The sequence below is a fragment of the Hippopotamus amphibius genome, chromosome 4, assembly GCF_030028045.1.
Source record: "Hippopotamus amphibius kiboko isolate mHipAmp2 chromosome 4, mHipAmp2.hap2, whole genome shotgun sequence".
Taxonomy (NCBI): domain Eukaryota; kingdom Metazoa; phylum Chordata; class Mammalia; order Artiodactyla; family Hippopotamidae; genus Hippopotamus; species Hippopotamus amphibius.
The window spans coordinates 154,040,423-154,065,547 of record NC_080189.1 but is presented as its reverse complement, the minus strand read 5'-3'; the positions used below and the strand labels follow the sequence as shown (position 1 = coordinate 154,065,547).

General features: G+C 46.9%; 1 protein-coding gene across 1 annotated transcript in view; it reads left to right on the top strand.

The window, feature by feature from the left end:
* ZFYVE26 (zinc finger FYVE-type containing 26) overlaps positions 1–18,072 on the top strand; it is a 65,324-nt gene extending 47,252 nt beyond the window's left edge. The window contains exons 32-42 of the mRNA XM_057731192.1: positions 103–323; positions 3,254–3,401; positions 3,627–3,836; positions 4,339–4,557; positions 8,594–8,791; positions 9,445–9,644; positions 10,842–10,983; positions 11,279–11,338; positions 12,509–12,691; positions 13,435–13,479; positions 15,825–18,072. Coding sequence (XP_057587175.1) covers positions 103–323; positions 3,254–3,401; positions 3,627–3,836; positions 4,339–4,557; positions 8,594–8,791; positions 9,445–9,644; positions 10,842–10,983; positions 11,279–11,338; positions 12,509–12,691; positions 13,435–13,479; positions 15,825–16,028 — 1,830 coding nt within the window. The 3' untranslated portion in view covers positions 16,029–18,072. The remainder of the gene's footprint in view (positions 1–102; positions 324–3,253; positions 3,402–3,626; positions 3,837–4,338; positions 4,558–8,593; positions 8,792–9,444; positions 9,645–10,841; positions 10,984–11,278; positions 11,339–12,508; positions 12,692–13,434; positions 13,480–15,824) is intronic.
* Positions 18,073–25,125: the final 7,053 nt, after the last annotated feature.

Below are 25,125 nucleotides of genomic sequence, written 5' to 3'. Positions count from 1 at the left end.
TTTGTGAAACAGGAATAGTAATTCCTACCACCCAGCTACATTTGAAGACTGTTTTGGTCCCTGAACTCACGGTGTGCTTCTCTCCTCTTCCACCTGGGCCAGGCTCCCAGCGCCTCCTTGTGCATCGCCATCCTGAATCTACACCAGGACAGCGTTGCCTGCGGCCACCAGCTGATTGAGCACTGCTGCAGGCTGTCCCAGGGGCTCACCAACCCGGAAGTGGATGCGGGGCTGCTCACAGACATCATGAAGCAGCTGCTCTTCAGCGCCAAGATGATGTTCGTCAAGGCGGGCCAGAGCCAGGACCTGGCTCTTTGTGACAGGTAAGTGGAAATGAGTCTCTGTTCTTTCATGTGGTGGTTGTGTCTGTCCAGCTTCTTTTTCTGACCCCACTATGGGTTTTCACCTCCCCATCCTCTGACATGACGTGATGAACTGTCTTGCATCTCCATTTGGCACTGATGAAATGCTGGTACCAGATCACAAGCATCTTCCTCAGCCCCACCTTTACCGCCTGTGTTCTCCTCTGCCCCTGAGTGGGTCCTCAAGGCAGGTTCTCTAACTATGCCCAGTCGGAAAGAAAGACTTCGGTTGATTTGTAATTAAAATCAATGTAGGGGAGCACTTTTAGTCTCTGTGAAACTTTCTGGCTTTTAAAGAAAATGTGTCCTCAGCCTTGACTGAAACTCTACCCTGATCTTGACCAAATTCAGACTCTGGCCTCAGGGAGTTCTGGATAACATATCTATAAAGCTCACTGTGGACTGGTCTATGCCTGTGTCCCAGGGAGGAATGTGAGTCATAAAGTAGAATTTCTATGGAGAAGGGAGGACTGGGCCCCAGGTGCCTGCACAACCTGCCCTACCTCCATTCATTACCCTGACAATGAAAACTCCCAGTTCCCGCCTTCTCCACCCCGGTGTGTGACTCTTTTCTTTGACGTGTCAGGCATTTGCCCAGAGTACTGGCCTGTAAACACGCCAGATAACAGACAGTGTGGTGACTCTCAGCTTCTCCGCTTGCCAGCTCTGTAACCTTAGATGAGTCTGTTAACCACTCTGGGCCTCAGTTTCCTTCTCTAGAAAATGGGGTTGATGGTAATATTTATTTCATGTGGCTGTAAAGTGAGAGTACTGTATGTATATAAAGGGCTAAGAACTGAGCCTGTGTACTCCAACAATGTTGGTTTTATTATTCTTATTAACAAAAACCAGAAGGTTGAGAAAGGCAGAAGGAGGTGGGACAGAAAGAGGAAGGAAATATAAAGGAGTTAATTTCACTCTTGTATCAAGAGGCAAAAGATTCTACATCATTCTTCAAGTTGACAAGTCAAAAAAGAACTGTAGGGACTTCCTAGGTGGTGCAGTGGATAAGAATCCGCCTGCCAATGCAGGGGAAACGGGTTCGATCCCTGCGCCAGGAAGATCCCACATGCCGCGGAGCAACTAAGCCCGTGCACCACAACTATTGAGCCTACGCTCTAGAGCCCATGAGTCACAACTGTTGAGCCCATGTGCCACAGCTACTGAAGCCCATGTGCCTAGAGCCCGTGCCCCACAACAGGAGAAGCCACCGCAATGAGAAGCCTGCTCACCGCCACAAAGAGTAGTCCCCGCTCACCTCAACTAGAGAAAGCCCACACGCAGCAGCAAGACCCAATGCAGCCAATAAATAAATAAGTAAATTTTTTTTTAAAAAAGAGCTGTATATTATGTTAAATACAATTTTTTAAATAACCATGAAAAGAACCCAAACTCTACCAATTTATCAGAGATGAGGAGAAGAGAAGGAAAGAATGGAAACCATTGCATATAGCAAGGGGTAGAATTTAGGCAAAAATAAAGATATATCTAAATATTTCTCAAATATCAGAAATGTAAATGAGATAAAATCTTATTAAGAGAAAAAGATATTCAGACGGGGGGAGAACAAATTTACCAGCAAGTCCTGTACATCCTTCAGAATCTAATAGAGATGGAGGAAATGTCCACCTGGGGCTAAGGGAGCAGGAGTTAAGGAATTCTTTGCTTCAGTAGGATTCTCACCCACCCCCAGGTGCCATGGGCTTCTCTGACCCTTCACAGCAGTGGTTTCAAATCGCACATGCCTTCTCCCCAGCCGTGCAATCGGTACACTCCATCTAGGGAATCCTGCACTTGTACCCAGTTGCTGATAGTAGCTTCATCTCTCATGTGTGAGGCAAGGCCTTTACATTTACTTTACAAACTCCTGGTGTGCAGAGTATTCTTCCACTGTTTTTAACTCATACCTTCTTCCTGTAGACGAATAAATAAATCGATGTTTAAAAACAAAACTCACACCGCCTATTATACATGTCCAATACGTTATGATACTGAACTTGCTTTTACATATGGTACTCTCCCCTGCCCTCTCCCCACTAGGTTGAGAATCACTGATGTACTGAATCCCTTTCCAGGGAAATCAGTGGACAAGTCAGGATCCATAGGGGGTTTTGATAGAATTATGACACAAGATTCAAGAACCTTGAGTGTAGGCCTGTCTCAGGCAGAACTAAACAGAATGACCCCAGACAGGTCGCTGGGCTCTGTCGTTATAAGGTTTTTGCAGTCACCAGGTGCCAGGAGTAAGATCAAAGGCAGCAGTCCTAGTAACAAGAGTCCATCCTTAACCCAGAGAGAGGATGTCAAGTCCAGGGCACAAGAATCCGAGTGAAGGGCCAGGAGGCCCCTGTCCAGCAGCACCTTCAGAGGGTGGTAGTGATGTGACCTCTGTACTGACCGGGAGTGCCCTCCATACGTGCTCTCCCAAGCAAGCAGGGTTCCAGAGAACCAAAAAGAAACGGGTAGCTTGTGAGCTCCCAATGTTCAATGTAAAGGCCTCGCCTCAAAATAGGAGACATGAGTGTCCTGGAGTGTCCCTACTCCATGTGTCGACAGCTAACATTTGATGAGTGCCTGCAAAGCTCCAGACACCATCCTAAGCTCTTTTCCTTCGGTTATTTCATTTTACCCTTAAAGCTCCCTGTTATTCTATCCATTTTACAGATGAGTAAATTGAGGCAGAGAAAGGTTAACTAACTTGCCCAAAGTCATAGAGCTGCTGAGCAATAGAGTTGAGATTCAGAGAGTCACTCCAGAGCCTTTTCTCCCACGTACCTCACAATTCTCATTCTCACATTTCACATTGGAAATGAAACAGAAAACCTGTAAGCACCACCTGTTCTTGGGAAGGCCCTGTGGAGCCTCATTGCCTTGCCCTTTTCCTCCCGTAGCTACATCAGCAAGGTGGATGTGCTGAATATTTTAGTCGCTGCTGCCTATCGCCATGTGCCACCTCTGGATCAGATCTTGCAGCCGGCCGCAGTAAGCAGGCTAAGGAACCAGCTTTTGGAAGCCGAGTACTACCAACTGGGCGTCGAGGTGAGGCACAGACAAAGCTGACGTCTGCCCCAGTGAGTTACCTCCTCTAGTTGTCCTTGGCCCCAAGGAGTGTCTAGGGCATGACAAGTTTGTCAGTGTGGGAGTGAGGGCAGGTGGGGTGCTGGGGGAGGAAGACAATTGACCACAAGGGGATAGAATTGGTCTTTGGGACCCTCAGGCCTGGCTGTGGGTGCGTCTCCCTAAAAGGAGCAGTTTTTCCTCCAGGTCTCCACAAAGACGGGCCTTGATGCCACAGGGGCATGGCACGCTTGGGGCATGGCCTGCCTCAAAGCTGGGAACCTCAGTGCCGCACGGGAGAAGTTCAGTCACTGTCTGAAGCCCCCTCTCGACCTCAATCAGCTGAGTCACGGCTCAAGACTGGTACAGGATGTGGTCGAGTACCTGGAGTCCACAGCGAGGCCACTTCTATCCGTGGTAGGAGCGCAGCAGGCAGAGGGTGGGCCCCGGGGCGGGGGCGGCCCCCGGGAGCAGTAACGGCCTGGGAGAAGGATCAGCTTCCACTCAGCTGACAGTGGCAGCCCTGGCTCAGAGCTGTCACGTTTGGATTTCATGCTTTCATAAAGAGTCAAATTTCAAAGAAAGGAAGGAAGACAGGAAGAAAGAAAGAGAAAAAGAAAAAGAAAGAAAACTACAGAAAACTATTTTTAAAACAATGAAAATCACATACAACCCCATACCCAGACTTAAACAGTACTTGGGTTTTGGTGAATTTTCTTTGTTATGTTTTTGAGTTAAATTGGTGTTACACAGTTTATGATATGTAGAATTTTATATCCTGCCTGTTTTCTACTCTTAAAACCATGTAAGAGTGAGCATTTTTCCACATTGTTAAGTATCCTTTGAAAGCAATATTTCCAGAGGCTGCTGAGTACACCCTGAGCGCATTGTTCCCCCGCACTCTGTCCTCTCTTGGCAGCAAGATGATGGTTACTTGGCCACTTTGAAAGAGCTGGAAGCTACCCTTCGGACCCAGAGCCTGTCCCTGGAGGTGATTCCTGAAGGGAAGATCGTGAACAACACCTACTACCAAGAATGCCTCTTCTACCTGCATAACTACAGCACCAACCTGGCCACCATCAGCTTCTACATGAGGCACAGCTGCCTGCGGGAAGCCCTGCTGCACCTCCTCCACAAGGTGGGACCCACAGACACGGCTCTCACGTGACATGGCCTGCTTTTCCCACCTGGCTTGGCCCACCCAGCTTTCAGTGGGGGCGATAACCCCCCATAACCTTACCCCGTGGTTGAGCTATGAGATCATCTCTGGCAGAGTCAGGTCCAGGTGGCAAATTCTAGGGAATTCCCTGGCAGGCCAGTGGTTAGGACTCCGCGCTTTTACTGCGAAGGGCCTGGTTTCAGTCCCTGGTTGGGGAACTAGGAGCCTGCAAGCCCCACAGCACAACCAAAAGAGAAAAAACACACACACAAACACACGGCAAATTCTATCTACACAAATCACGCTTTGATGAGTGTGTGAAAGTCTTAACCTGGATCCCAGATTGCCCTTGTGACTGCCAATGACAAATTTCCTCCTTTCTCCCAGAACACATAGCAGAACCAAATAATAGCTGAGAGCATGGTCTGTGGAATAAGATGCTTGGTGTAAGTGGTGTGACCTTGGGCACATCGCCTAACCTCTGTCTGCACACACCTCCCACCTACCCTGGACTGTGTCCTCCTGCCGACCCAGCTGCTCGTCCACTCAGAGCTGTTACCACAAAGGCCAGGAAGCACCCATGACACAGATCCTGAATCTGGGCCCCAAGTATCTCCCAGAAGGAGAGAGTGCTCCCCCTTTTTACCTCCGACATCCTCTGCCTTCCTCACGCAGGAGGCAAAGGCACCCCTCAAGTGTATTATTTCTTTCGCGCCAGTGTTAAACCAAGTCAGGACTCTGTTTCACCATGACCCTCTGGCCTTCTCTTTTTTATCTGAATGTCCCATGAAATTTTTCTGAGGAACTGACTGATTTGTACCAACTTTCATATAAAATTAAAGGAGCTCGAGGAATACTTTAATTCCAGTCTGCTGCCCTCATACAAAATGACAGCCTTTGAAAGTTTACAAGTAGACACATCTTCTAGGATTTCTCCAAGTGAGTCAACAGTACAGAGTTGTGGCAACCATACCCGTAAGAACAGTGAAAAGGAAGTGTTTTCACTTCTGCCTTAGCTACTGTGTCTTAACCGGGTGTCAAGAATATTATAAAAGTTATATTATTTGGCATTTAATTGCTGATCTTTTTCCTGTTCCTCAGTTTCTTCCAAATGCGTTTTCAGATAAAGCTGCTTCACCTCACCCAGTTCTGTTTCTTCTAACTGATGACCAGTCCAGAGAGTTAAGCTGCTTACTTACTTATCTTGGTATAAGCTGACAACAGCATTGCCCCTGCTTTACATTGGTCAGAGCTAGGAAAGAAGCCTTCTTTTTATCTCCTGTAATCACAACTACCCTTGAACCAAAGTATCTTACCTTCTCAAACAGATGCGGAACAGCAGAAAAAACCATTGTAAAAACCATGCCTGAATGCCTAGAGCATGGAAGATGCGGTGCCCTCATCCCTTGCCCTTTCACCCCTTACTCACCACACTGCCCCAGTGAGCTTTCTGAAACATAGTACATGTATTTATGTTATTCATAATTCATGTTATTCCTCTCTCTAAAAGGCCTTTGGTGGATTTCCATGGCCACAAGATGAAGTTCAAATTCGTTAGCATGAATGCAGGACCCAGGAGGATCAAGTCCCCTTATTTCTCCAGTTTATTTTCACCACAAATCCTATCTGTGCTCTATATTCAGGACTTGCCAGATTACTTAAATTTTCCTGATTGTACCATGCACTTCCTCACCTCCATGAGTCTGCATTGCTGTCCCTCCTACCTAGAACGCCCTGCCCCTCCTTGTTTTCTTGGAAAACTTCTTTTTATCCTCCCAGGCCCTCTCTATTGAGCATTCTTCCTATAAACTGCCACTGTGCCTAGAGCATAGCTCTGTTATTGCATTTATCCCACTGGGTTGCAGCTATTTGGTTACAATTGTGTCTTCCTGTCTGGACCAAGAAGGCCCATGTTCACCTTGCCTGGTGTCTTCAGGCCTAGTGCCAGTGAAGAATGAATGAGTGGGTAGATGAATGGATGAAATGGAAATTCTTAAGGGGTTGCTCTTCTGAGGAATTCCACTTTTCCAATGGAGCTGATCCCCTACTTCTTAAAGTATGTCCTACAACTTTTAGGTTAGGTCTGAGTTTTTAGGAAAAGCCAAAATTGGGAAAGGAGCCCTCACCCACTGTGGATGTTCTAAAGCCCAGATCCTCTCCACTTCTAAACAGCTTGTGCCTCGTGCTGCAAGGCCGGCATGGTTGCACTACCATGAGTTTATAGCCATCCTTCACTCCCCATTACTTACTCATAATCTCAAGTCTAAATGGTCCAGTGATTTTCTTTTCTATGACTGTGGAACGGGTTTATGACTCAGGGTCTCTGGACCACAGATGAACTTCAGAAGTGAGGGGATTAGTATGTGTGTTTACTTTCCTGAGGAGCTGGTCTATGGTGTTCATCATACCATTTATTCATTCATCCAAGAAATAGTTATTAAATAGCCAAGGACTATTCTCGGCACTAGAGATACAACAGTGGGAAAAAAAAAAAAGCAGGCAAAAATAGCTGCTCTCACAAAACGTACATTATAGTAGGGAGAAAGAGAATAAACAAGGTAAATAAAATATGTAGTGCCGGTCGCGAGTACTAAGAATAAAGCCGGCGGGAGGGAAGGGGCGGGTTGTGCAGTTTTAGACAGGATGCCCAGGACAGATGACATCTGAGTGAAGGCCTAAAGTAGATGAGGAATGAACTGTGCGGATTGTGGAGGAAGCACAGTCCAGGAGGAGGGAGTAGCAAGGGCAAAGGCCAGGGTGGCTTTAGCAGAGTGGGCTGGGGAAAGGTTGGTAGCAGATAAGGTCCGAAAGCTAACAGGGCCCAGATCACACAGGGCCTTGTAGACATTATAAGAACGTGGGCTTTGTGCCGAGTGAGAAGGAAAACCATTGGAAGATTTTGAGCAGAGAAGTAACATGATCTGACTTATGTGTTAATGGAATCACTCAGGTTGATTGGTTGGCATTAGACAAAAAGAAGCAGGAGTGGAAGATGGTAGACCAGAGACAAGGCCATTGCAATCATCCAGGCAAGTGGTGGTGATGACTTGGGCCAAGGTGGCACATGGTGGTGGTGAGAAGTCATCGGCTACATATAGATTCTGTATGTATTTTGAGGTGGAGCCAATAGAATTTGCAAATGACTTTTACGTTGCAGTGTAAGAGAAAGATGGCTAAGGTTTTTGGCCTGAACAAATAGAACAAAATTGCCATCTGAGGAAGGAAAGACTGCAGAAAGAGCAGATTGGGAATAAACAATCAGGAATGCAGTTTTATATCAATATGTACTGTTCTCTAGATACCCAAGAGGACTTTTTGCATTGGCAATTGGATGTCAGATTTACAGTTCTGGAGTTCAGAAAGAATAAATGGGCTGGAAATAGAGATTAAGACATAATCAGCAAACAAGTAGATTCAAGTAGATTCGAAGCCCTGAAACTTATGAAATCAAAAAAGTGAGTAAAGAAAAGAGAACAGGTTCCTGCTAAGCCCTGGGGAGATTAGGAAGAATCAGCAAAGATTGAGAAGGAGTAGCCAGGGAAGTAGGAAGAGAACCGGGAGGGGGTGGTGTCCTGGGGGCCAAGTAAAGAAAAGTTTTCAAGGAGGAAGCCATCAGCTGTATCAAAAGCTGTTGACAGCAGGTGGAAAACAAGGACTAAGAATTTTAGATTCAACAACGTAGAGGTCACTGGTGACCAAAGGGGCCGTTGCAATGGAGTTGTAGGTGCACAGCTAGATGAGAGTGGATTCAGGAGGTATTCACAGGAGGGGAATGAAGAGTCAGGGAGCTGAGATAACTCTGTCAAGTAGCTTTTCTGTACAGAGAAGGAGAGAAGGGGAGCAGTCACTGGAGTGTAATTCTCAAAGGGACCTATCTGTGACACAGAAAAAAGTTAAGATGCTCTGCTATGGGAGGATGCTGAAGGGCTGTGAGCAGAAGGAAACTCAGAATGGGTCCCAGACAGTGCCAGAAGCAGGCTCATGACCTCTGACTTTTTGCTTTGCCTTGCTCCAGGAGAGTCCCCCAGAAGTCTTCATAGAAGGCATTTTCCAGCCAAGCTATAAAAGTGGCAAGCTACACGTTTTAGAAAACTTGCTAGAATCCATTGATTCAACCTTGGAAAGCTGGGGAAAGTACTTGATCGCTGCCTGCCAGCATCTGCAGAAGAAGAACTACTACCACATTCTGTACGAGCTACAGCAGTTTATGAAGGTAACAGCAGCCCCATCCCTCCGTCTGCCTCTGTCCCTGTTGCCCTGCCACGTGGGAAGGCTGTGCAGGATGAGGGAACAGACTGTCTTCGGTCCCTGGCCTTGCTCCTTGACTAAGGCTGCAGCAAATCCATGTTGCTCTCTAGCATTCTTACATAGTACCAGGATTTCTATTCTCATCCTAAAGAGGCAGGCTTTAATCTTGTCAGTAATAGCATTCTTCAGAATTCAGGGACTGTAAAGGTGAAAAAGAGGAATATGGTATTTCAAGATAAACATGGGGCATGAACGCAGAATTCATAAGGAATGCTAAAGAAGTAGGTGCTTTTAGAGAAGATGAGTGAAAGGAGAGGGATCATGTCTCTTCCAGTCTGTCTGAGGGTGGCCAACGCTAAACCTCAGAGAGACTGAATGATTCAGTTCAGAGTAAGAGTGAAGGCAAGTGCAATGCAGAATCAGAAGTCTCCTTTTGAAAGATGTATTTTGTGGTGGAATAATGTCCTACCAAGAGCCCAGCCAGTCAGTTCACTTTCAGATCTCTGAGGGAAAGGGTGCTGGCAGCCAGGCTTCATGGGTGGAAATGAGATCAGAATTCTCCTCACACCCCCACCCTCCAAATCTCCTTTGACCTGAGCATTCATTTCCCTCTTCCAGGACCACATCCGGGCCGCCATGACCTGTATTCGGTTCTTCAGTCACAAAGCAAAGACGTATACGGAGCTGGGAGAGAAGCTCTCTTGGCTGCTTAAGGCCAAGGACCACCTGAAGATCTACCTCCAAGAAACCTCCCGCCGTTCTGGAAGGAAGAAAACCACCTTCTTCCGAAAGAAGATGACGGCAGCTGATGTGTCAAGGTAGCTCAGGGTTTAGGGCACAGTTGGGACAGGGCAGAAAGGCTGGAACCGAGGGTCTGTTGGTGATGAAGCCGCCCTTGCGCATTTCTGAACTCTTAGGAAACAAACATATACACGCACGTGCGCACACACACACACACACCTAACAGGGATCATTCCTGGATGACAGTGTCTGGTACGAGGCTGGAAAGCCTCCAGAGGAACTTGTAGGAGAAGAGGAGAGTGGGGGAGGGGCAGGGATTAGGATCACCCCTTACAAGAGGCAAAAAGAGGTGGTCCTGGGTGATGTGGCCCCTGCCTGCGTCTCGACCTTTTTTTTTTTTTAACATCTTCATTGGAATATAATTTCTTTACAATGTTGTGTTAGTTTCTGCAGTACAACAAAGGGAATCAACTATATGTATACATATATTCCCATATCCCCTCCCTCTTGAGCCTTCCTTCCACCCTCCAGGTCATCACCAAGCATTGAGTTGATCTCCGTGTGTTATGCGGCTGTTTCCCACTAGCTATCTCTTTTACCTTTGGTAGTGTGTACCTGTCAGTGCTACTCTCTAACTACATTCCAGCCTCCCCTGCCCCCCAGTGTCCTCAAGTCCATTCTCTACATCTGTGTCTTTATTCCTGCCCTGCCACTGGGTTCATCAGACCATTCTTCTAGATTCCCTGTGTATGTGTTAGCATACGGTATTTGTTTTTCTCTTTCTGACTTACTTCACTCTGTCTGACAGACTCTAGGTCCATCCACCTCACGCTACCCTCTCCTTCCTTATGGCGTGTCAGGCACACTGGCCTCCTGGGGGTTCCTCAGCTCTCCAAGCCCTTCCCTCCTCTCAGCCTTTTTGCTGAGAACACAACATCTGAAGTAAATGCTCCACTACTACCGTTTTCCTTCACAGTCCCGATCGCTAGATAGCTGATGTGTTTGTTCATTATCCGTCTCTCCTGTAGCCTCTGAACTCTGGAGATCAGGGTTCATGTCTCTCTCGACCTCTGTTGTGAGCAGCACACCGTGCTCCGTAAATACTCATCACCCTTTTTGTCTTGTAACTGCTCAGAGGGTGTTTTGGATCTCTTCTCCCTCCACATCCTTTCTTTTGCCTTTTCTGTTGCCATCCCATTATGACTTCTCAGTCTCTTGGCCCTGGTTACTCCCGAGCCCCTCCAGAGGCTAGACTGTGCATCTCCTGTCACCAGGCACATGAACACGCTTCAGCTGCAGATGGAAGTGACCAGGTTCTTACATCGCTGTGAAAGTGCTGGGACCTCTCAAATCACTCCCCTGCCTCTGCCAACCCTGTTTGGAAACAACCACATGAAAATGGACGTTGCCTGCAAGGTATGCACGATGTTTCAGACCCCCGGCAGGCTCTTGTCTTTCAGAATGCTGATCACACTCGCAGGCGTCTAGTTATCCCGTAGTTTTTTCTATGGCTGCCTCCCCGATGGAATGTGAGCCCCAGAAGGCTGGAGATCAAGTCTGCTTTGGTTGCTCTTGTATCCCTAGTGCCTGCACTTAGTAGCGTCTCCACAAATATGTGTTGAATAAATGAGTGGATGAGGGCCTCGTTCTTGATTGAGAAGCTGCTCCAGTAATTATTGCTCCTTGAAGCACGTTTCCATCTCCGTTTCAGGTCATGCTAGGAGGGAAAAATGTAGAAGATGGTTTTGGAATTGCATTCCGTGTTCTGCAGGTATGACTTGGATTACTCAGGATTATACCAAGGGCAGTCAGCACATGACCACAGTTCTGTTAGAGTTTATTCTTCAGAAAATTTTTATCCCAAGCAAAGCAGATTTACACATACGTCAAGATTGAAATCAACGAGGTGACTGTTACAGGACTGGGTCAAATTCAAGACTGTAGCCACTTTGACAAAAGCCAAGCAACCAATGATGAGTTCATCAAAAGCCACCAGATAAATACCTGAAACCAGGTCTAGGACAGTCCCACACAGCTGTCCTCCTTGCAGGGGAGCATGGCTGGAGGGGGTGACAGGACTGGGGCAGGGGGGTGCCTGTTCAGTGGGAGAGGCCACTGGCAGCAAGAGCTGCCTCTCCATCCTTCATCTGCCCACAAGCTGGCTCAAGGCATACATTTCCTGTTGCTTGTGATAAGAGGACACAGGTACAGCGGTGGCACTGGAGCAATGGATGGAGCAGGGCGCCAAAACCATGAGAAGCCAGACCAGCCCCCACCACAGTGATCACAGGCACCCTGAGGCCTGTCACTGTCCAGGCAGGGAGGGTCTTAATGCATTGTGCAGCTCAAGAATCAAAGACAACAAACGATCCAATGTGACAGATTTCTTTCTTCCCACTCGTTTTCTGTGTTGGACAAAGCTCTCCATACACAAATACCCCCATGGGCAGGCAGAGCAGCAGCTCTTCTCAGACCCCAAGGTAACAAAGTATTTACCCAGTAGTTTCTAGCAAATCAGTCTTTTGGTGAATTGGTCTGTTTCCTAATACCAACACATCTCTTAACAGAGCACCAAGTGTCCAGGGCAGCCAGTATCAGCCCCCGACATCCATTTTCCAAGAGAAAGGTGACTCATTAGGGAGAGAATGAACTGGTCTTGGGCATTCGATTAGAGTATTTTCAGAAAGTGACACGACAGCAGTGAGATGTACTAGTTTAGATCTCAAAGTTACAGTGTTTGTGGTTGCTTCCTAAATGTCTGCCGAACTCCCAGCAGGAACTTTTTGCTGATTGTTTGCTTGTTTGTGTATGTTCTCTATTGGGACCACAGTCACTAGGGCTTGTCCACCCCAAGCCCGGTGGGAGCTCTGTAAATGTCGCCTTCCTTCCCGCTGTTGGTGTCCCTGTCTCCCTGTGCCCGTCACCCCATGTTCTGTTCTAGGACTTCCAGCTGGACGCTGCCACAACCTACTGCAAAGCTGCCCGGCAGCTGGTGGAGAGGGAGAAGTACAGTGAGATCCGACAGCTGCTCAAATGTGTCAGTGAGTCAGGCATGGCGGCCAAAAGTGATGGGGACACCATCCTCCTCAACTGCTTGGAAGCGTTCAAGAGAATTCCACCCCAGGTGCGCTCGCCCCTCCGTCTGTTTCAGTGCCTTCACCTCCCCCTCTTTATTTTTCTCTTCCCCATAATGTACTTGGAACTCTGCAAGATCCCTCTGTCTTTCTGACCCTTCTATAATGATGGCCTCGCTCTAATCAACCCTTCCCTGGAAAGGAAATTCAAGGTGATAACCACTGTATCCAGAAGCTGTCCCTCAGCATCTGGTTGTCTGATGATGTTGGCACCTGGAAGTGTCTGCAGACTGATGGAGTTGAATTTCTCCCTGTGATTGTAGAGGAGGTCCGCATGGGCCTGCAGGTCGCATGTCGCCTGCAAAACTGTCCCCCAGTGGCTTTTTTGTGGGGTGAACAAAGCCATATCCATTCGTCAAAGCCAAGGACAGGCCTCTTGTTTGCTGTTGCTTCTCAGATTCCCAAGCTAAGTGTTATCATTAGATTTCCTGTGTTGCTCTGATAGCAGGAGTTGAGTTTGTTTTATTTTATTTTACTTCACTTCACGGCCGCACCGTGAGGCTTTCGGGATCTTAGTTCCCCGACCAGAGGTTGACCGCAGGCCCTCGGTAGTGGAAGCACAGAGTCCTAACCCCTGGACCACCAGGGAATTCCCAAGAGTTGAGTTTGTAAAGAAGGGTCAGGCAGGCAACCCCACCCAGAGTGAGAGCAGCTGGGCTGAGGGTGGGTTGGGCCCCGCTGCCGTGCTGGGGACTGCACCCTCTGACGACTGCTGTGTCTGTGTTCTGCACAGGAGCTGGAAGGCCTGATCCAGGCAATACACAAGGATGACAACAAGGTGAGCAGAATTGTCTCCATACCCAGTCATGCTCAGAACAGCACCTTGGACTTGCCTTTTCACCTTCATCCTTTGCTTGCTGCAACACTTCCATTCAACCTGTGTCTCTGCCTCTTTGTTATCAGAGGTGGAGCTGAAGCCCAGATAGGGGTGTAGAAGGGAGGGAGTAGGTGAAGAACACGAGAACCCTGACCTCATGAGCCTTTGCCCTTCCATATCTTTATCCCCAAGACACACGTGTCCTGGGCTGCTCTCGACTCCATTTTCTCTGGGGGCTTTCTCTCAGAACCCTAGGAAATCCACACTTGCATCTTCAGATTGACTTACCGAATGAGTCTCGGAGTGCTGAGGCGTCTCTTTATCCTGGAGGAACAAGGGTACCCTCTACAGCAAGGAGAAACCCGCCCAAGCCTCTAACCGACAACATCTGTGGGTGCCTCAGTCTCCAGAACAGGTCTTTCCCCTGAGGCCCGCGAGCTCTTCCTGTTGAGCAGGAAATCGGGGAACCTTTGTGAGGGGTGCCAGCCGGGATAAAAGTACTCCCCGCTGCTCCTGTTTGTGGCTCACCGCAGGCTCGACCCACCTGCCATCTGGAGGAAGGCCCCCGGGCCAGGTGAGGCATGAGAAAACCACACCAGCCCACCCTGGCCACTAGCGGCGGAGTGATCTGGCAGCTCAGTCCCTTGCGAAGAAAACCAGTGTTAGGCAAACAGCTTCTTACACAACCACATTGCTGCTCCCAGGGCAGCATTGCTAATCCCTGGACTGACTTCACAGGGCATCCTTCATTTGACGGTTTAGGGAGAACCTGTTCTTAACATTTCTTCATTTAATTCTGCAACCTCCTGATGAGATCCTGTGAAAAGGATGGAATTCTGACATCCTGAAATGTGGAAAATTACTTTCCTAGAATCAAAATGGGAACCCGGCAGCCAGGTCAGACACCCGGCTTTCTTGATTCTTAGACCGGTTCTTTTCCAAGCCTTCAGTGAGCTTCCCGCTCAGTGGGACAGAGGCTTGGTCCCTGGGAAAGACAAGTACTGAAATCTACACCATCGCTATCACTTTTTCAGGCTTTTTCTGTCAGCAGCTGTTCTCACACACTTAAGTGATCTCAGGCCACAAGATCTTGCCAAAAAACAGCTTCGTTCAGTTTCTATTCCAGACTTTCTGGAAAAATGCCCTCCTCCTCTAGGTAGGCATTTTGCCTGCCAACTCGTGATATCTTGTTTAATGTACACTGGTGCCAAGTGGAGCTGAAGGCCTGGGTGAGGACGAATGTCCTAGGGCAGCAGGTAGAGAACCAAACCGCAGGACTTGGTCTCTTCAGTGAGCTCAGAACACGCTAGACATCTTCTAGCTGTAGGCGATTATCTATAATTGAGCTTAGGAAAGGAAGACTTTAGTGACCAAGGTTTTAAAAAAAGATGGAGCATTGAAACATGAGAGCAGAGTCCCCTCCAACCACCAGTAGGACTGTCACGGCAGAAAGGCAGCTGCTAGCGGGGGCTAAGAGACAACTCGCCAGGGCCTTGCTGTTCGCCGGCCAGGAACCCTGGCTCACCAGGAGGGTGCGGGTGAGGTCGGGGCCAGGGAAGGAAGGGGCTCTCGTCTCCCCCAGCTGGGCATTCGTGAGATGGAGGGTGTCCAGAATGCAGGAAACTGAGCTGCCTCTGATCCAAACAGCAAGCCAAGTCAACCTGGGATCACACCTTAGTTAGACTTTTCCTAATGGTGTGTCTGCATCTTCTTCCCCAAATTTCCTGTTAAAAGATTTTTAATTCAGCAGGTCAAAAACAGAAAAATAGAGAAAGGGGCTCTGTGTGCCCGTTGTCGGGGCAGGCGTGATGGCTCATGCACTCACTTCATGCGTATTCACTGAACACCCACACGCCAGGCCCCGTGCTAGGCACCAGGGATGGTCAGAAAAGGCAGGTACTCTTCCTGCCCTCCTGGTCAAGGAGGCAAACATCCATCAAATAACCACCCAAATAACTACAAAACCACAGTTTATTGGCAGTGAAGCCAGGAGGAAGCTGGAGAGCTCGGGAGAGTGAGGAGGACCTTGGAGGGAGTGGACAGAGGCCAGACTCTGCCTGCCTGCCTGCCTTCTTTTTGAAATTCTTAGCTTATTTGTGGTAACTCTTTACACTGTAAAATAATACAGTGTAATAGCTTAGTGTCCAGAATATTGAAAGAGTAACTGTAATGTAATAAAAGGCAAGAACCCAATTATTGATTGGCAGGTGAGAAGCAGTATCTCCTCTGCTTGAGCTCTCTGTGTGCCTATTGGTGACTTGTCAGTGATGGTTTCCTTCCCACTGTCTCTTACACCCAACTGCCAGGTTCAGGCCTACCTGACGTGTTGCAAGCTGCGTTCTGCCTACTTGATCGCCGTGAAGCAAGAACACTCACGGGCTGCGGCCCTCGTCCAGCAGGTGCAGCAGGCCGCCAAGAGCAGCGGGGATGCAGTAGTGCAAGACATCTGCTCCCAATGGCTTCTGACAAGCCGCAGCCGGGGTGCCCATGGCTCGGGCTCCAGGAAGTGACCCTGGGCTGCGGGAGCTGACAGCTGTGGGGCGGGAGCGATGGGCATGCTTCCAGCTCTTTCTTCCTGTGGGACAGGCCTTCCCTGGCTATACCCCAGGGCGGAAAGAGCTGGAATTGGACCCGACTTGCCATCTTGGGCAAAGACAGGACCTTTCACACAAGTGCCATGTTTCTGTAAGACTGTGGAGTCTGTGTGCGTTTGTCTGGAGATGGCCAGTCCTTTCTACCTCAGAGTGAGTGTGAGTGTGTGTGTGTGTGCGCACGCTTCTTGCGCTTATGTTTACGCCCAAGCATTTCTGAACAAACGAAACTCTTCCCCCACTGCAGAGAGGCACTTTACTTTAGACTCCCGCCTGTCTGAAAACCTTCCCTGCGTGTTTGGTTCTTAACCCGGGTTCATCCTGTTTGTACGCAGTGCCCTCTGTGTGGAGATGTTCCAGTAGCTCCTCGTGACTACAAGGGTTTTACTGAGAATTATAGAGCAGCTCAAAAGCATCACCTGTTTTTCCTCCTTCCCTTCCCCAAATTCAGAGATGGCTTTGGGGCAGGTGCTTCCTGTGGTATAAAACCGTTCAAAGCGTCTCTCCTCTCACAAGCACAAGACTTAGCATGAGTCTTTGGAAGGTGGTCTGAGCAGAAGGGTCCTCAGGTGCTGGCATCTGAAAGCTGTGGCTGCCTGTACATGTGATGGGGTCTGGAGGCCTTCACACGGGCAGGAGGGGCGCCATCGTGTTTATCCACTGGGAGAGAAAGGGGAACCTCTTCAAACAGGATTGCAGGATGGTTGCTTACAAGCGCAGAACTGGCTGTTGTCAAGATCCCTGCTGCAAAGAGGCACTTTAGACTTCTGCCTGTCTGAAAAAGTGGCTTCCTCTTTGAGAGTCTGGGGAGAGAAACAGTAGCCAAGATCCTGGGACTGAACAGCTCGGCTTTGCCTGTTTGAGTTACAGTCCTGTTTGTGCCCCTTAAAGTGATTAGGAAGAGGAAATCACTTCCTCTTCCCTCCTGCTTCTCTTCAGTCTCTTCAGGACAGAATGATGGACATGCAGAGGCCCAGGGTCGTTGAGAAGGCAGTGCACTTCTTTGTCTTAACAGAGGGAGTCAGGGGTTTGTTTTGAAGTTGGACCTGCAGACAAGAGTTAAACAAGGGGGGTGATGCAGACAAGAGTTAAACAAGAGTTAAACTGGAGTTAAACAACATCCGTTGGTGCACAGCTAGGTGAAGTGCTCCTTTATTTAATAAACATTGGCCTGTCTTCCCACCGGAGATGTGACAAGGTTTTGGAAAAGGTTTGCCATAGTCTGTGACTTGGATTTGCAGATGAGGGGTGTGAGGAAAGCTCTGCAGCTGCGAGCCTCCCACCAGCCGGAGCTCAGCCTGTTGCTCTCACGTTTGCTGCTGAGAGAAACAGAACTAGACCCAAGTCAGTATCTCTGGTGCTTAGAAACCCTGTGGATTTCTCTCCAAACCAGGTTTTTTAATAGTAAATAAACAACTATCTGTCAGATTCAAAGTTTTGGTCCTCTTGGAGAGTGAAACAAGTGGCTTTTCCTTCTTTGAGTCATAGAATGCATCCATCTCCCAGGAAACGTTATTCCCTGGCATCTGCTTGCCCTTCTGAGTCTGCCCTTTTTGCACTGAACATAAGCACTTTATATAAATGGGTTGCAAATCTTACAGCCCTTGATTGGGGATGTTAAGACTAGATTTTCCTAACTTTTTCCTCTAGCTAGTTGAACTATAAAAAGGCAACCATTGACTAGACTGACGTACGATGAGGCTAAAGTCCTTTGGGCATCAGGCTGTGGTCTCCAGCAGACAACAAAAAAACAAACTAATGGACACGTCGAAGGGTTGAATGTTTTACTACAAGTGAGTCACAATAAAGTGTCTGTCCTACAAGTTCTTGGCCTCTTGGCTCCTTTGTGCTGCCTTGCTCTTATCCTTCGCTTCCCTCATGCCTTGTGTTCAGTGTGGAGAGAAAAGGTGGGTGGAAAAGAGATGGCCTTCAGCTCTCGAACTTCTCTAAATGATTCTTGTTGTAACTCCCATCAGGACTCTTTGGTGAGGATTTATCTCGTTTCCTTAAAAAAAAAAAAAAATTCCTAATAGGTTAAAAACTATTCGTATACTCTCTACCACCAGGGAACTGTCTTTGCTTCCTTTGGAGAGGTGGATGGAAATAGGTTATACATTTATCAGGTCTAGAAGGCAAAGGAAAAGTCCTTCCCATCCCTGTCCCCTCAGCCTGGTCCCCTCCCAGAGGCCACCACTGTGACCAGTTTCTAGTGTATAGTTCTAGAGCTATTTTATGCAAAGGCAAGCAGTAATGACTAAAGTATTCCGTGGTGAAGTATGCCGTAGTTATTTAACCAGTCTCTGCTGACAGACATTTTACGTTGTTGCCATCTTTGCCACAACAGATTATGCTGCAGTGAATGATCTTGTCTAGAACACCCTGGGTCAGAGGATATGTACATTCCGTAGTGTCAGTTGCCTTCCAAAGAGGTCACAGCCATTAGCTCTCCCATCAGCTGTTTAGAACAGACAGTGCCTGCTTTCCCACACTCTTGCCTCAACAGTTATCAAGCTTTGTAGATCTTTGCCAGTCTGAGAATGAAAAATGGAACTCTGGGGACTTTCCTGGTGGCGCACTGGTTGAGAATCTGCCTGCCAGTGCGGGGGTCACAGGTTCGAGCCCTGGTCCAGGAAGATCCCACATGCCGTGGAGCAGCTAAGCTCGTGCACAGCTACTACTGAGCCTGTGCTTTAGAGCCCTCAAGCCACACCAACTGAGCCCGAGAGCCACAACTACTGAAGCCCATGCACCACAACTACTGAAGCCCACGTACAGCAATGAAAACCCAATGCAGCCAAAAATTAAAAATTAAAATAAAATTAAAAAATGGAACTCGGAAGTTATTTTTCAAGCTGGTTTTTTTTTTTTTTTTAAGTTCTACATATCTTTTTAATATCAACCAAACTGTGACTCTTTGAAACCAGGTGTAGGGTCTTTGGGGAAAGTAGAATTCAAATTGGGCTTAGATTGTTTCTCGCCACCCTCTTAGAGCGTGTGTGTGTGGTATGATACCTGAGCCATGGACAGTAGCATTGCTCCCGTTATCGCCTTTCCCCAGAAACATGATCTTATCCAGCGTTTCACTGAAAACAATAAACAAAACTTCAAAAACAAACACAACAAACAAAAAGTAATGATGGAAGTAGACCTGAAAGCCACTTGTTAGGAAACTGGCACAAAGATGCATCACAACAAAGGAAATGGGACCACCCAACCGAAGTCTAGGATGGAGGACACTGACTATGCTTAGAAACCTGAGACACTCCAAATTTACCGGATATCTTTGGCTGGAGCTTAAGCAAAGTAGATCAAATGCTATCAGACTTTTCAAACTCACGCAACCAAATATCAGTAGTCACTGTAACTCTGAGGGAAATGGCTTGCTCTTGGTCATCGTCCTCTCCTCCGCAGTACTGATGTGGACTGACCCATGCTTGAAACCCCTGATCCTACAACAAACTTATTCAGCATCCGGTTGCGGAATGGCTTCTTTGGTGGCGTGTGTTCCTGCTCCTCACTTCTTCATGCTCTTATTTCTGCTTGGAGCCCTTCTTGCACCACCTCTGCCACCCCCACCCTCCAGTCTGCTGTTGTCAAAACCCTTGCTTCAAGCCCCTTTCAGGTTCCTTTTCTACAAATTATTTCCTGCTCTGGCTATACTTCCTCTTCATCCCATTGAAGGGCTAAAATTCTTCAAGGTCTTATCCGTTCTCTCATGACACTTATGCTCTCCCGTATAATCCCACAGCTTCAGCAATCACCTTGATTGGCTGAGTTCTAAATCAAATTTCTCCCCCTTAACTTTTTTTCACATCGGATCCACCTTTTAATTGCTTTCTGGAACTCACCCAGATGGCTGACCTGCCTGCCCCTGAAAATATTAGCATGTCCAAAATGGGACACATCCTATTCCACCCACACGCCTAACCTTCCTGCATCAATGAATATTAGTATCAATGAGTTAATGTTATTATTGCTGTTGTGCGTGCTGCGTGGGTTAGAAACCTCGGGGGTTCTCTGTATTGACTTTTTTTTTTAAGATTTATTATTTATTTATTTATTTACTTGTTTTTGGCTGCGTTGGGTCTTCGCTGCTGCACAGGCTTTCTCTAGTTGTGGCAAGCTGGGGCTACTCTACTCTTCATTGTGATGCATGGGCTTCTCAGTGTGGTGGCATCTCTTGTTGCAGAGCATGGGCTCTAGGCGCTTGAGCTTCAGTAGTTGTGGCACATGGGCTCATAGTTGTGGGCTCTAGAGCACAGGCTCAGTAGTTACGGCACACGGGCTTAGTTGCTCTACAGCATGTGGGATCTTCCCAGACCAGGGCTCGAACCCATGTCCCCTTCATTGGCAGGTGAATTCTTAACCACTGTGCCACCAGGGAAGTCCCTGTATTGACTTTCTTTTCCCTTCTCCATCAACAAACATTCAAGTACCTACAATGCATCAAGCATGTAGCCAGTTGAAAGCCCAGTCCTCTCACCCTACTTTCCCAGTTGGAAGTACCTGGCCTTCTGCTGCATCGCCTTACTTCAGGTCCTTGTCACTTCCTCCCCTGACTATTGCAGAAGCCTCTTTTCTTCACCTCAAACACCTATTCAAAAGTTGGTCCTCCTACCAACTCCTTATTAACCAACAATACTTCTAGAAGAAAAAACAACTTCTCTATAATCTTCAAGCAAGGGAAGTCTTTCTAAGCAGATACAACCCCCAGAATCCTTGAAATGTTTAATTATCGTTATTGTGGTTAAAATGTCCATAACAAAAACTTTATCATTTTAACCATTAAGTGTACAGTTCAGTGGCATTAAATACATTCACACTGTTGTGCAACCATCACCATTATCCCTCTCCAGAACTTTTTCCTCTTCCCAAACTGAAACTCTGTACCCATTGAGCACTAACTTTCTATCCCTCCCTCCACTGCCCCCATCCCATGGTAACCACCATTCTACTTTCCATCTCAATGAATTTGACCTTTGTTTGTCATCTATGTTGCAAACATGTTTTTCTAGGTTTTTGATGATCCTTTTATTTTAGTTTCAGTGTATTTTAAAGACCCATAAGCAATACATTTGCCTACATAAAAATTGTCTTTTCATTATGCTAAGTGATATAAGCCAGATACAAAAGGACAAATAATAAATAATATATGATTCCACTTACATGAGATACCTACATAATTCTATCAGTGCTTAGGGCCCTTTTCGAGTGGCACTTGTGCTGAGAACCTTTTTGTTTCCTGGTTCCCCACTTCCTTCTCTGGCCCTCCCCGGTGGATGTGGGCTCTTACTCCTTTAACCCTTCTGTGTCTCTTAAAGTTCCCCTATTCTGAGTTCCTGACAGTCATTTTTTACTTGTCATTTTGTTACCTCATAGACCATAAGCTCCTCGTAGGCAAGCATCATCTCTTGCTCAGCTTTTAGTTCACCTACAAATTACTTGTGCATTATTTACCAGTAAATAAAGATTTTTTAATGAAACTATATAGAACATAGCATGCCCTGAACCAGAAATAGTTGAGAAAGTGAAACATTTTAAAGTTATCTGTTCAAGAGTCTTCTTCCAGACTGTAGGCTAGTCAAATGACTATAAGGTCAAATGACCAATTTATATCCCCAGGACTGAGCCTGGCACATGATGGGCTGTCAATAAACTTTAGCTAAATTTTTTAATTGGATTGAACCAATGGGGATAGTTTACTTGAGGAAACTACCAGTATAGAAGTCATTTCCTTAGAGAGAAAAAAAATTCTTTGCTTCTAGGGAAAATGGGCAAGATTGAACATATTTAAGGAAAAACTGAGAAGATACTTTTCATTGCTGTCTTGATATATTTTTTAAATAAATTTACTTATTTATTTATTTATTGGCTGCATTGGATCTTCATTGCTGCACACAGGGTTTCTCTAGTTGTGGAAGCAGGTGTGGAGCACAGGCTTTAGGCACGTAGGCTTCAGTAGTTGCAGCACAGTGGTTCAATAGTTGTGGCTCACAGGCTTAGTTGCTCCATGGCATATGGGATCTTCCTGAAGCATGGATCAAACCCGTGTTCCCTGCATTGGCAGGCAGATTCCTAACCACTGCGCCACCTAGGAAGTCCCCTGTGCTGATATTTTAAGAAACCTTTTTTTTTATAAATTTACTTTTATTTATTTTTATTTATTGGCTGCTTTGGGTCTTGTTGCTGCGTGTGGGCTTTCTCCAGTTGCAGCGAGTGGGGGCTACTCTTCATTGTGGTGTGTGGGCTTCTCATTGCAGTGGCTTCTCTTGTTGCGGAGCACGGGCTTTAAGCGTGCGGGCTTCAGTAATTGTGGCACGTGGGCTCAATTGTTGTGGCTCGAGGGCTCCAGAGTGCAAGCTTAGTAGTTGTGGCACAAGGGCTTAGTTGCTCCGCGGCATATGGGATCTTCCCGGACCAGGGCTTGAACCCGTGTCCCCTGCATTGGCAGGCGGATTCTTAACCGCTGTGCCACCATGGAAGTCCCTATTTTAAGAAACTTTGAGCTGAGGGAAAAAAAGTCTGATATAGTAGTTACTTCAATTTAATGGAAATAGGAACTCAAAGAATAGACATTTGACTCCCACTATCTTTTTAAAGTAAATTGTTGAACTGTTCCTAAGTCACCTGCATCAGACAGCACCTACAAAGAACCATGTATTTTTTAGAGCTAGAAGTGATTATAGGAGACATTGACTACCTCCCCTATTTTATTTTTTGTTCACTTATTTATTCAGCAAATATTAAGGTTGTATTGTGAGCTGTATTCTGGAGTTTACAGAGTCATAAGCAGATGCCCAGTCACTTGTTATCATCTTATATAGTAAATATTGAGTGGATGTCCAGGCGTAAATGAGAGCTCACGGGAGGAGCACTGAATACAGACTGGAGGGAAGTCCGTGAAGGCTTCCCAGCAGACATGATGCTCAGGATACAAGTAATGCGAGAAGGAGCTTCCTGGCAGAAGGAACAATTTGGGGGTCCAGAGACAACAGAGCATCTGAGAGAAATCAAGGAAATCACATCAGGCTGGAGCCTGGTCAGCGTGCCATGACCAGGTTAGGTGGGGTCTTGTAAACTTGTTAAGGAGTTTGGGATTTAACCCACTGGATAACAGAAAGACACCAGAATGTTCTAAGCAAGAGAGTGACATGATGTGACTTAAACTTTAAGGTCACTTTGACTGCAGAATGGAGCACAGGTTAGTCAGGGAAAAGTGGAAGCAGAGATGTTACCAAATTTGGGTAGTAGCTGAGGCTTCCTGTAGCCCTCAGAATAAGTCCAAATTCTCACCAGGGCTCACAAGTCCCCTCCTATTGAATCCCTACCTACCTCTTCCATTCCTACCTCACCTTCCATCCCCACACCCTTCTTTCAGCTTCTCAGATGTGACATGTTCTTTGCCCCCTCTGAGCCTGCTGCCTGGACCACTTTTTACCTTCCCTTCACCTAGTGAACAAGTCTTGCTAAGCGCATGCCACTTGGTTTAGGACATCTTCTCAAATCTCTTCCCCCAACCCCAGACTAGCATGGGCACTTCTGCCGTGTGTCCTTGTAGTGAGAAAAGAAACAAGATCTCTCTTGCTCACTTCCTGTCGCCCACACTTGCAACAATCCTGAACATAGTGCATTTTTTTAAAATAAATAAATGATCTAATGGTGGTGTGAGGATATCTACAATTTAAGGGGCAGGTAAATGAAGAAGAACCTGGAAAGAAGTCCCAGAGGGAGGAGGAGAACCAGAAGAATGCAGGTCACAGAAGCCAAGGGAGCAAGTGTTGATCTCTAGTTTTCATATGGCTCTACTTCCTCTTGTAAGCCACCCCCAAAGAGCCAAGGAGGGCAACCACCAGAAACATAAACTTCAGCTTTGATGAAAGAAGGAGACAAATGTTAAGAGAAACTCACAATATGAAGATTAAACAATGGATAGAGTGACACCCCTTCTACTGTGGAAAGTGGAAAGGAAGAAAACATGAGTGGATTATAGGTAAGTTTGCTGGTTTGGTAGCAGAAAGTTGAGGGAATTAAGATGGATGGCTTCCATGTTCTCCATGAAATCAAAGGAGAAATCACCTGTTAATAGTTCAAGGGAGCGGCTAGGTGGAGTGGTTTGAGAATATGGAGAGGACGTGAACTTCTCCATACTGTAACCTAAGAGGCATTTTTATTGTGAAGCTTTTGAAGTTTACTTGGGCCCCTGTGAGTTAAGGGAGTTGTTGGGAGTTGTATTCTAGGTGGGGAGGGGAAGCCAGGTTGCTTTCAGAAGGGATTTTTATGCAAGCACTACTGTCAAATTGCCTAAAGAAATCTCAGAAGATCTTAAATTTCCACAGCTTTAGTTACTTACATTTTGGGGGTAGGGAGTTCTCCTCTTTCTAAATCAGTGTCCACTTTTGTACCTAATTTTGTATTCTTCTATTAAAGATGATCCCATGAATTGTATAATCTTCCCTGGATCCATGCTTGACTGTAGAAGAACAGGTGATCAGGAAGCACTGAAAGCCCAGCTGACATTGAGGACCAGTGACTGTTAGTGGCTCCAGTCTGCCAGGTTGAGTGACTTTCTCCAGCGGCACTCTTGCTGTGTGGAAATCAGAGAGTTGGATGCGTCTAGCCTTTGCTAGATGGGGTGGTAATGGGAGAGGTAATTGGCAAGAGAGAAAGCTGGAGGAATAGAAGGTTGTGGTTGGAGTAGGTCATTGGAAGTTAAGATACCTGAGAAGCAGCAAGTTCATGTGATGACAAAGTGCCCAGGTGTGGCCTTGTCGTGGGAATAGGAGATGAAGAGGGGTGGAAGGAAATGTCAGTGCTGAGGATATCAGGGAGCTGAGTCTGAGTAGACATGCAGGACACTTTCAAATACTGGTGCTTTCAGCAACCCATATATACCCACAGTCATCACACTCTTCGCTTGGTCTTCCTCCAGTACCATGTTGTTACTTGCATTGAGATATTTGCTGTCTAATCATACTCTCTCAGATACTTTATGAGGCAAAATTCTATTGTATTCAGT